We start from the raw sequence: 11,450 nt of genomic DNA on the forward strand, positions 1-11,450 counted from the left end.
ATACCTGAACAGAGGCTGAGAGGGAGCTTCTAGGGCTAGTGGAACAGAAGAAACCCTGCTTTCCGCGACTCCTATATCCACTGCACAGGAGTCATTACTGCTTCTGGAGCCATTAGAATCACTTGCTCTAGGAATCCAATAAAATTGTAGAGCTCTCAGGCACAGAGAGGGCGAGCAATGGGCTGATACGACACCCCTCATCTGCAGTAGGACCACATTAAAAACTAGGTTTGCTGATTCCTGTTCCAATATCTTTCAATCACATCATATTGACTCACATCTTTCCGCAGAAGCAATTTTTAAAACGGTGCATGCAATGTTGTAAGAGTACTATACTTTGGAGCCATTACGGATTTTAAGGCTTTGGCCTGACAATCTAACTACTGCATGTAACATTACATCTGTGGGAAAATGTATATGAATAAACAGCCAATTTATTAAAGATCTTTTGGAATACAAGCATTTGTAAACTGGTTAAGCATATTAAAGCTCCTATTTGTGTTTATTTTTTCTGTGGCTTTGAAAAAATGTTAAATGAGTAGGCCAAAGAAAAGGACAAGAAATAGAGGATGTTCTCCCTCTGTGAGCCCTGCCATTTCTCTTCTAAGTTAATCCTGAACCCTCTCTTTCTACTCCCTTGTCTTGGTAAAGACTTGTGGCCATTTCCTGGGGTCTCCCTCGAGCTGACCTTTATCTGGAATGCCAAAAGGGCAATTCTCAGGTCTGCTTACCACTACTGAAATACACATAAGTATATACTTATACAATAAAGTTTATTACTATTTGATATAAGCTGACATTTTTTCAAAGCAATATCCATAAGACTGCAGAAACCTTTTTTATATTAATTAAAATCCACATTTATATTGAACCATGGATGACTCCAATTTTCTTTCTCTTGACAGAACATATTATATGCCCCTAGGGAAAAACAAACCAGAAGCTGAGATTTCAATAAAGTTAAAAAGAAAAACCCATATTGTAGATAAAGCTTGGACTGCAAACGTACCCTGCAAATTAACCAAAAATTAGAGGCAATCTTCAAACTGGAAATAAAACCTTGACAAACAGAAGATCTGCTAGGGGATTTAAGTTTTAAAATAGGAAAAGAAAACTATCTTCTCCTACAATGAAGGAAACTAGCATAAGGTGGGAAGGATCCTGAGTTGGTAACTCCTGTCATCAGACGTTAAGGAACCTCAGTAAGATGTAAGCTCAGGACAATGGACAAGGAAGCTGAACATCCCTGAAGGGTGACATCAATTGAAACTACTGCCCAATAAGTATGTTTCATAAACATTAAGTGAATTGAGACAAAGGAACTGGACACTCTGAACTGGGTACGTTAAGTCAAATAAACCAATTGGTGGATCACCATACATCATATAAATATTATTAGAATTAGTTTTTGTGTCCTGTTTGATTTCTTTTTTTTTTTTCACCCTAGGACACTAGCTGTTCATTGTTTCCTCCCTGCCTCCATATGCCATACCTACTAAACCTGTACCTCCTTCTCACATGTTACCACACCTGTGCAGACTGAACAGTGGTCCAGGGCCTTCTGTCCCTTTAGTCACATCTGATTGAACAGGAGCTGGACACACTGGACTAACATACCTCTCCAGATACAGTTTCCAGTCAGTTACCAAGTACTGAATCACTAATAGGAGGAAAACTTGGGAGCAGCCACTCGGGGCCGCAGGTGTGGACATGAAATCAGGGCAAGCAAGACTGCAGAGAAATGTCAAAGATGATGTGAATTTGCAAGGAGAGGCAGAGACTATGAGGTATGTTTGCGGGAGAACAAAAGAGAGAGAATAGGTTGCCTTGATTTTTGCTGACTTTCTTGTTCCCAATTCTAGCCTCTCATGAGACCAGTGACCTTTTGGCCTTCAGGTACTACAACATAACCTTTCAGGCTGGTTCATTTGAGGCTCTGTTTTGTCCGAACAATCAATACCTGGCTAAAATACCAACTAAAGGCCATTTGGAACATTCTCACCTTTGTCAATGAAACAGAATTGTCCTCAGTTTTGAAAGGTCCAACTGCCCCAGTTTGAAAATGGCAGAGAATAAGAGTAGCACTTATTTGTATCCATGTCAAAGAGAAAAAGAATATAAAAAATCAAATTCCTATAACCTTCCCCAGAACATTCCTATTTTGTGGGTCTTGCAAGAGGTCCAAATATCCATATTTTTAATAAGCATCCCTGCTGATTCTGAGGAAGGTGATTTAATGACCACACTTTGAGAAGCACAGCTGTAAAGGCTGCTTCAACACTGCTACAAAGATCTGTACACTTTCAAATTCTTCTCCCAAAAAATTATATTCATCAAGTGCCAGCATTCAAAGGCTGCAAATTGCCGTTGGAAAGATAGATTTGTTTGAAACCCTAATAGGAGAGAGTATTGTTTCTATTATTCTTTCTGCATATATGTTTTGTTTCCAATTAAATGGGATTTTGTAAAATAGCTCAGAGGGTCTAAATACAATTTATGATGTTGTTTCCATCTAAAAATGAATTTAAACTTCCAAAGAGCTAATTTGCAGACATTTGAAAGCTAAGCAGTTTGTAATTTGAGAATTTCATGAGCCATTCCAACTGAGAAAATTCAATTATGAATGGTTTTAGATGATACCAAGGAATTACTGTTATTTCTGTTAGGGAATAATGGCATTTGGGTTATAAAAGAAAATTCATTTTTCAGAGATGAATATGAAACTACATAGAGATGCAATGATGGGGTGTCCAGGATTTACTTCAAAGTACTTTAGCAAAGAAAATAAAAGTTTTAAAAAAGAAATGGATGGAGCAAATGAGGCAAAATCTTGATAATTGCTGAGTCTGGAAAAACTACAATATGTACATAGGGTTTCTCTTCTTTTACTTCTGTGTATACGAGAAAAATAAGTACATGAAATTTCAGTTAATGTAGCAGTCACACAAGATTCCTATAGGACCACACATACAAGTTCGGCATGTCCAAATTGGGATAATTACTGGCATCAAAAAGGAATGATATGAGAGGCCTTTTAATTTGGGGACAGAGATCTACTTATCCTTTGAAAGTCCGTGACACGGTAGAGAAAAAAGAAATAAAAGGCAGCGCAAATGGAAAACTAATTTTTTAATTATTTGAGATAAATTTTTATTTTTCTGAGATATACAAGAAAAGGCTTAATTTAATAAAGAATAAACTAGAAACAGTGTGGTGAGGGACAAGACACATTGAGACATGATATTCTTTTTGATCTCCCTTTATTTAAACTGTGGAAGCATGGGCAAATCCCTTCTGGTTTTTGCATATTCTTTTTGTAATCTCAAAATGCAGGTGACATACTCACTTTCTTGTGTTCCCATGAAATAATATCCTGTGGACTGTAAACTACATACAAAAGCTGGTCATTAATAATACTAATAAATTTTATTTGATAATAAAATCAAATATTTGATAGATTTCTCAGAACAATTTTAGGAAGAAGATGGAGAAGAAAGCTAGAAGAGAAAACATAGTTACATTTCAGGAAGAAATAAAAAGAGGAATTCCAGGTCTTTAGAGGAATATTAACCAACGGCATTTGTCTCCCCTGTTCTTCTTGTGTTATGAGGAGAGTTATAACTAACAACACTGGTATACATGTATTATTATACTATTCTTATTTACAGTCCTCCCTTTCTTTATAAATTGTACCTGCCTAAAAAAGGACTGTCAAAGTCTCAAGAAATCCAGATTTCAGGTGCTGGCTGTGCCACATAGCATTCCTTAAATTCAAATTACACATCTCTAAAAGAAGAACATTGGAATAGAAGATCTGAAAAATCCCATCCAACTCAAACATTTCCTGACACAGTTTTTCATAGTATTTTTTAAATCTCTAAAGCCTTCAGAGGCTTTATTCTTACTTAGTTGTACAACATAGTCCTGGGAAGCAATTAACCAGAGCTACTACACATGCTATGTCCACGCACAAAAGTTACCTAGGGGTTGACAAACAAAACAAGAACTGATTCTGCTGCAAGAGCTAAATAAAGATTTCTAACTCTTTGCTTTTCTTCAAACAATAGGTGTTTAGGGTTCATTATTAACAGATGATTTCCTTATACATTTAAATCAGAAATTAGAAAAAAGAGATTAAGTTCATAATGGAAGTCACTTTTAAAATAAGTAACTTTTCTGGACCATGTATGTAAGGGAAGGTATACTTTAAATTTGCTTTATTGGTAAACACAGAGAAAGATGCCTAGGAAATCTGGCCATCATTATAAAAAGAGGGAAAGGGAATAAAGAATATGGATTCTCTCTCATTCTAGCTTTCATTTAAAAATAATAGTACTGAAAGCCTCCAGTATTGTACACTTTGGGACATTTTATTTGCAAAAAGTGATAAAGCATATTCCATTTGTGGCTTCAATGCACTTTACCACTCATGCATTATGTAGGCATCTCAAATAGTAAACAAAATTTATGATTTGTAAGATGATTTTTGACTGTGATTTTTAAAGGCCAGATGAAATTTAACATTTTTAGTCTCGACTCACTCAAATTTTCTGCTCATTGATTTGTAAATAACAAGTACAATTATTTTCTTCACTTTTTCTATGAGGAGAAAAGAATCACTGAAATGACTTGAATGGTTAAACAGGACAAATGAGAGAAAATATAAAGTAAAGAGACATCTTCTCCTATAATATTTCAACCATAAGTAATACGCAGTAGAACATATCGCAGAGTCACTTACGTCATCTCAACTGAAGGTTACAGATAAACTGGGCCAAAACAGCATCTTATAAAAGGGTAATATGTGTCACAAAGGTACTGAGTTGGGGAACTCACTTACATACAGTCATCTATTCTCAAAACCTTCCTCATTTCAAAGAACTGAGTGTGTTCAAAGAAACTAAAACAAAAGGATCAGTTCTAAATGCAAAGTCTAGGTGGGGGAAAAAGGAAACATAAAAGAAAGAAAAAAGCAGCCTCCCTCTTCCTCAACTTTGGGGTACCCTTGTCTTCTTAGAGATCTCAACCCTTGGGCCAAGGAAGAGATCAGCAAGAAGGGCCCTTCAAAGGTGGGGACAGCCCTCTGGGATTGATCTTTAAAAATCAGGCGGGGACTGTCTACTCAGGAAACAGCACAGCTGTGTGTTTGAACACAGTGCTCTCTGAGAAGGTCACTGTGGACACAGAATACGAGGCCAGAGCAGGAAACCTATTGGGGTCAATAACAATATCACCTTTTCCCCATTTCTAGTTTGCTTCTCCCCCCCCCGCCCCCATTTTCCAATTTAAACTTGATCTGAGGAAATGTCATCAATCTCTAAGACATCTTACTCTAGTCTGATGACTATCGACACTTAGGGCACATCCTACCTTAATCCTGGCACTTTATCCACTCTTTCTCTTTTGTCCCCTATACTAACATAAGCACACCAACACCTCTTCTCACTTTCTATTCAAAACAAACCCTGCATCGTCAACAAATCTCTTAGACACAGGCATTCTGCAAGTGTCCATTCATAGCATCAAAGTGAGTCAGCCCAGATCTCTTTCCCTTTACTTCCTGTCTGGTTCAGGCTCCACCCCCTACCACAACCCCGGATCAAAGCCCCATCTTTTAAATATATCTTGCATGGTATTGTTGCTTAGCTAGCGGCCTTACTGCCTAGGATGTTGTGAGAAACATAGCAGGCCCTTAGTAATTTGGGAACTACCTATTAAATTCTTCCAGATGACCATTATGTCATCATCAGACATTTCCTTTTCTTACTTTGGCTCAAGGACAATCCAGAATCATTTCTTTTTTTTTTAGGAGGAAGGGGACAGAGTCTCGCTCTTTCGCCCAGGGTGGAGTGCAGTGTCACAATCTCAGTTCACTGCAGCCTCCACCTCCTGGGTTCAAGCGATTCTCCTGCCTCAGCCTCCTGAGTAGCTGGGACTACAGGTGTGCACCACCACACCCAGCTAATTTTTGTGTTTTTAGTAGAGACGGGGTTTCACAATGTTGGCCAGGATGGTCTTGATCTCCTGACCTCGTGATCCGCCACCTCGGCCTCCCAAAGTGCTGGGATTACTGGGATTACAGGCGTGAGCCACCACACCTGGCCTCTTCCCCCCCCACCCCACTACCATGGCACACAGTCAAATCTATTATCCTTATTTCCATTTTCTATCCAAACCAAAAAGTCAACTCTCAAAGAGCTCGGAAGTTTCATTAGGGCTGTTTTTTTTTCCCTTGGGATCTGACTTTAAACCTTACCCTGATAATAAAGGTCTCAAGAGAGTCTCCTCTTTATCTCCCCAAGCAAAGTTACAGTCCCACCCACTTAAGGGTTTATTTCCCCTTTCAAAGATGCCAATTCAGAACACAGTTCTGCTTCTAGAAAAATTTACTCCCATTTTCTCCAGTCCTTACCCAAAATCATGTGTTCCAAGTGACTTCAAACCTCTCCCCCAAAAAGTATATACACAGGGCTTCCATCAAATATATTTCCTACTGTCTCTATCATTGCTGTATATGATCAAGAATTCATCTGCTTCCTAAGGTATTTCCTTCATTCCTAAAAATATAAACACACACAGTTGAACCCATCAGAGGTAATAACGGTGCAGAAATAAAAAAGAGAACAATAGATGCAGAAAAATGGCCAACTGTCTTGTCCTCTCTGTTCATTATCCTTCTCCCATTGCAAGCATCTGGCTATTTTAATTTACTGTTTCCACCCTTGTAAGAACAAGGTGCATTTTGTTTAGTGAGGCTTCTCTTTGTTTTGCTGGGTCAAAACTAGAAGAAAGTATATGACAAGAGATGAATTATTCTATGATATACTCATTATTTTCCCCTGCAAATGTATAGCCATGATGTATTTTCTGTTAGTTGCTTGGTCCTTAAAATCTAATTTGCTTAAGTCAGTCCCAAACTAGAAACTTGAAAAAAAGAAAATCATAAAAATATGGTCCTCAGTCTTCTAAGTATCACTTACAAGTCATCTATCTTCTGCAGCCAGAGTCTCCAAACTGAGGAATCTACTGAAATGAAGACATGTTGACCCTAAACTCTAAGTACCTTTTGCCACAGCATCACTCTATCACTTTCCTTTAGTAAATGAGGTTGGCTTGGGTTGGAAATGTGAAAAATTAAACGAAGTATTAAATGAATCAGTCAATCCCCTTCTCACCCCACTACCACTGCCCACCCCGCCGCAGCCTCTGCCCACCCCGCCGCAGCCTCTGCCCAATTCCTGGCTTAAAAATGATCATCTCTCCTACCTATCTTGTGAATGATCATTGCTGCCAACCACTGCACTTTATATATATCCTCTGTTTTAATCCATTCCAAGACCCTCGGAGGCAGGTTTGAACATTCCCATTATACAGCTTAAAAAAAATGAGGCCCTAAATGGAAAATAATGCCAAAGGACCATGTCAGTCAACAGAGATATTTAACAGAGCCCATGCTAATCCTTTGTTAATACTGTGGATTACAGAACAATCTTAAAGACTGTATGGATTCAGATCTCCTAAGATATTTGAATTTTAAAATTTAAAAATGCATACCTGTTTTTTCCTTGAATTTGCTTTGGGAAACAGGTCTGCTGACAACACAGATGTAAATGGAGAACAGCATAGCTCAGGAAAAGGGTTTGGAATAGATGGCATTTCCGGAACATCAAGATCTTTCTTTTTTCTCCTACAGTAAGAGAACATAGGATGTAATTTACATAAAACAGAATGTAAAATATAATTGCTGTCAGGATTAAAAAGTGTGCTAAGGCGAACATGTACCACTCTGTGACAAAGCTCATATTATATAAAGTATACAGAAAAGGTCTGTGATATACTTTCTATGGGTCAAAATATAGTATGTTAATTACATACAAACAAATCTCCTATAGTTCCTCTCTCTCTCTCTCTCTCTCTCTGTCTCTCTCTCTTCCCCCACCCCCTTCCTTCTCTCTCTCTTTTGCCTTTAAATCACCAGGCATAGAAACTCCATCACGTTTGATAATTTTCCTGAAACAGAGATATAGACTATACAATTACTAATCGAAACATCATCCTGAGGAGTCAGACATTGTTATGCATCCATGATATTGTCTCTAAGTTGCATTTAGTGCATTCGTCCTTATATTTTACTAATCACTTTGGGAAGTTATGATTTATTAATTATAGCTGTGGTTCATCTCACTTCAAATTTCATTCACAATGTTGCCCACACACAGTCTGTTGATTTTCAAGTGCTTATAGATATTAAATAGCAAGGTAGTGTTTTGGGGAGGTAAGTTAATAGAACTTGCTAATATAAATGTACTATAGTCCACTGGAGAGTAATTTTAACTTCACTGAAGTTGGAGTGCTTTGAAAATCAGGGAAAAAAAGTAACATTTAAATGGATCAATATAAAGGACTATAGATTTTTGTATTGTTGTAACCTTTTTTTTTCCCGAAAGTATGTGCAACCCTAAAGGCACTTAGTGTTGAATGCTATGGAGATTGGGAAACCCTTTAAAGCCTCTATTCTTTCCTGCTGAACAGCAAGACTGCTCAAATGTCAATCTATGCTTTGCTTCTACAGGGTCGCTCTAAGACTCTATGTGGGAGGTGAATACATTTATGCTACAATTTTCTAAAATATATAAAATAAAATAGAGTTTACTTTGTGAAAATGCAGGGCCACGAAGGAACAGAAGGTGATCAACCTGCAGCCTGACCTCCTAGTTTCACACCGATGGGCAGAGGCGAGAGAGATGAGAGCTCTCAATGAAACGTTGATGCTATTTATAAGGCGCTGTGAGATCGCAATGTCCTGCTGATCCAGTAGGAGCCAGCTCAAAGGGGATTGTCTTCAGAGACTTTTACAAACTTGGCCCAGCTCTGGGCACATGGCTCACCCCCTAGGACCGCCTCCTCACCCCGTCGCCTGCTGCCTAGCCAGGACACTCCCCCGCGCCCTCCAGGGTTGCCTACCTGTCTGCAGCACAGCCGCGGGTCCCGTCCGGAGGGGGCAGGAGCGCTCCCGCGTGCAGCCAGGGGCCCGGCGCCAGGTCGTGGGCGTCGCCCCTCCCCTGGGCAGCGCCGCACACCTGGGCGGCCAGCGGCGAATCCCGGGCAGCCGCCCTGCCCGCGGCGCTCTGCCCATCTTGCAGGGAAGTGGTCATTGTCGCCGGCCGGGGGGCTCGGGCGTCATGGGACACTCGGCGCGTGGGGAGAAGGGGACCGCGCGGCCGGAGGCGAGGTGCCGGCTAGGCAGCCCGAGCGCTCTGCAGGTGTGGTGGCCTCGCAGCCTGCGCTCGGAGCCCCGGCGGCTGAGACACGCTGCCGAGCAATCTGCGAGGCGGCGGGGGAGGGGAGGGGGCGGAGGAGGAGGGTGGGGAGAGGGGAGGAGCGGCCGGTGGGTGGGGGCCGCGGGCGGCGGGGCGAGCCGCGGAGGGGGCTGGGAGGGCGCGAGAGCGTCCGGCCGGCCCCGCGCGTGGCCCGGGGCGCTCGGGGCCGCTGGCATCGCTCCCGCGCCGTCCGATCCGGGACGCGAGGCCGGGACCGCCGCCTCCCCAGGTGGGCACCGGGGCGCAAGACTGAGCCCAGGGTCTGGGCGGCCCGGCGCCGCTGGAGGCGGAGACCCAGCAGAGCGGGCTCTCCCCCTGGGCTTGCCGGGAGGACCGCAGGCGGGACAGGGGTCTGCGCAGCCCTGACCCTCATACCCTTGCATTCTTCCTGCTCTGCCATCTGAGATCACCTAAGCTGTTGCTGGGCCGCCATGACAGTCCCTACCGGGCCAGGAGGGCAGGAGGCCAGGGCACCAGGGGGCTGGGTTTGCCCCAGTCCTTCCCCACGTGCCTCTTCTTCCATGCACTTCGCAGCCAAAGATTGGGGGGTTGGTGGGGAGCAAAGAGTCCAATCATTATAGAAAACTACTGAGATTTTGAGAATTCTCAGTAAAGCATGAGTAAACCCGTAGCTGTCTGGAATTAGAAAGACTATTCGTTTTATGGTAATGAGAGAAGCTTACATTAATGAATTCCAGGTTGCCTTACGCTACCTATTCCATCCCCTCAACAGCTCCATAAATTAGATGTTTATCTCATTTTACACAAAAGGAAACTGGGGCTCAAAGCCATCGAGTACCTTGCACTAGTAACATAGCACTAGTAGCTGGTGCAGTCAATATTCCAACCCAGAAACTTCTCAAAAACCCAGACTGTTTGAAATAGTAATGGCATTATCATGCTCACCCTCTGAGATGCAGCAGCCCTACTCTGAAATGCTGGGTGATCCTGTTTCTGCTCTTCCGGTGAGTGTGGCCGTCCCTATGCACTGCTGAGGATTTCCAAATGTTTCACAGGGTCTTTGTTCTTTGATCAAATTGGGTAATATCTGTCCCTGGCATCTGCTTTACCAGGTTTTCTTAATTTCAACAACCTCTGCCCAGGGAAAGGTAAACATTGCCTCCAGAAGAAAGTAGCAGCCCCCCTCCCCCATCTCAGTGCATCCTCGCCCACCGAGGCACCGACCACTAGAGAAGCCCAGGGGTCACTAATTCCCAGCCTATGAGGAAATCTGGGGCACCCCGTGAAGACAGAAAATCCTTGAGTCACAGTTCAGGGAATCCAAGTTCTTTATTTTCCTAATGTCAAAATTAAGGCACAAAAGTGACCTGGGGCACAGTGGGTGTGATCTCTGGGATCTTTTATACCAGGGGTCCCCAATCCCTGGGCCCTGGACCACAACGTACTAGTCCATGGACTGTGAGGAACCAGGCGTCACAGCAGGAGGTGAGCGTCTGGTGAACCAGAATTACCGCGAGAGCTCTGTCTCCTGTCAGATCAGCTGGGCATTAGATTTTCATAGGAGAGCGAACCCTATTGGTGAACCTTGCCTGCCAGGGATCTAGGTTGCTCCTTATGAGAAACTAACAAATGCCTGATGATCTGAGGTGGAACAGTTTCATCCCGAAACCATCACCCCCACCCCACCTCCGATCGGTGGAAAAATTTTCTTCCATGAAACCGGTCCCTGATGCCAAAAAGGCTGGGGACACTGCAGTTTATACAATACGTTGGCTAAGCTAGGACAAAATGGTGATTCTCCTTCTCAGGAAAAAATAAAAATACTAATCGTGGTGATGACTAACATTATTGACACGTGTGCCAGACAAAGCCCTCACTCACATCTAGTTCTCTGAATTACAGATTCTATGCCTGGGTTTAAGTGAATTTAATTTAAAAGCTTACAGATATACTGAGGTTATTCCAGCGAAAAATAAATGAGGTATGTAGTTGCAGACAACTTGAACTAAAGAAACAAAGAAATAAGTAAACTTTAATCATTATCATCATTATCCCAATTTTATCTAGAACTCTTGCAAGCAGCCACTTCTCTCTAATAATGTACTTCAGCACATGAATTAGTGGCTGAAGTTTATACTGTCTCCACTCCCAACAACACACACTCTCTCT

General features: G+C 42.1%; 1 protein-coding gene across 3 annotated transcripts in view; it reads right to left on the reverse strand.

Annotated features, from left to right (window-relative positions):
• The window catches only part of GRB14 (growth factor receptor bound protein 14), a 128,951-nt gene extending 118,597 nt beyond the window's left edge, over nt 1–10,354 (reverse strand). For 2 of the 3 annotated variants that reach the window (XM_077956596.1, XM_015110244.3), the window contains exons 1-2: nt 8,965–9,343; nt 7,555–7,687 (exon numbers count right to left, since the gene is read on the reverse strand). In XM_077956596.1, coding sequence (XP_077812722.1) covers nt 7,555–7,687; nt 8,965–9,155 — 324 coding nt within the window. In that variant the 5' untranslated portion in view covers nt 9,156–9,343. Of the gene's footprint in view, nt 1–7,554; nt 7,688–8,964; nt 9,344–10,226 lie in introns of those variants that run through there. The other variant, XM_077956595.1, reaches the window with a different exon arrangement.
• Between the last annotated feature and the right edge of the window lie 1,096 nt (nt 10,355–11,450).

Source organism: Macaca mulatta, chromosome 12 (assembly GCF_049350105.2).
Source record: "Macaca mulatta isolate MMU2019108-1 chromosome 12, T2T-MMU8v2.0, whole genome shotgun sequence".
Taxonomy (NCBI): domain Eukaryota; kingdom Metazoa; phylum Chordata; class Mammalia; order Primates; family Cercopithecidae; genus Macaca; species Macaca mulatta.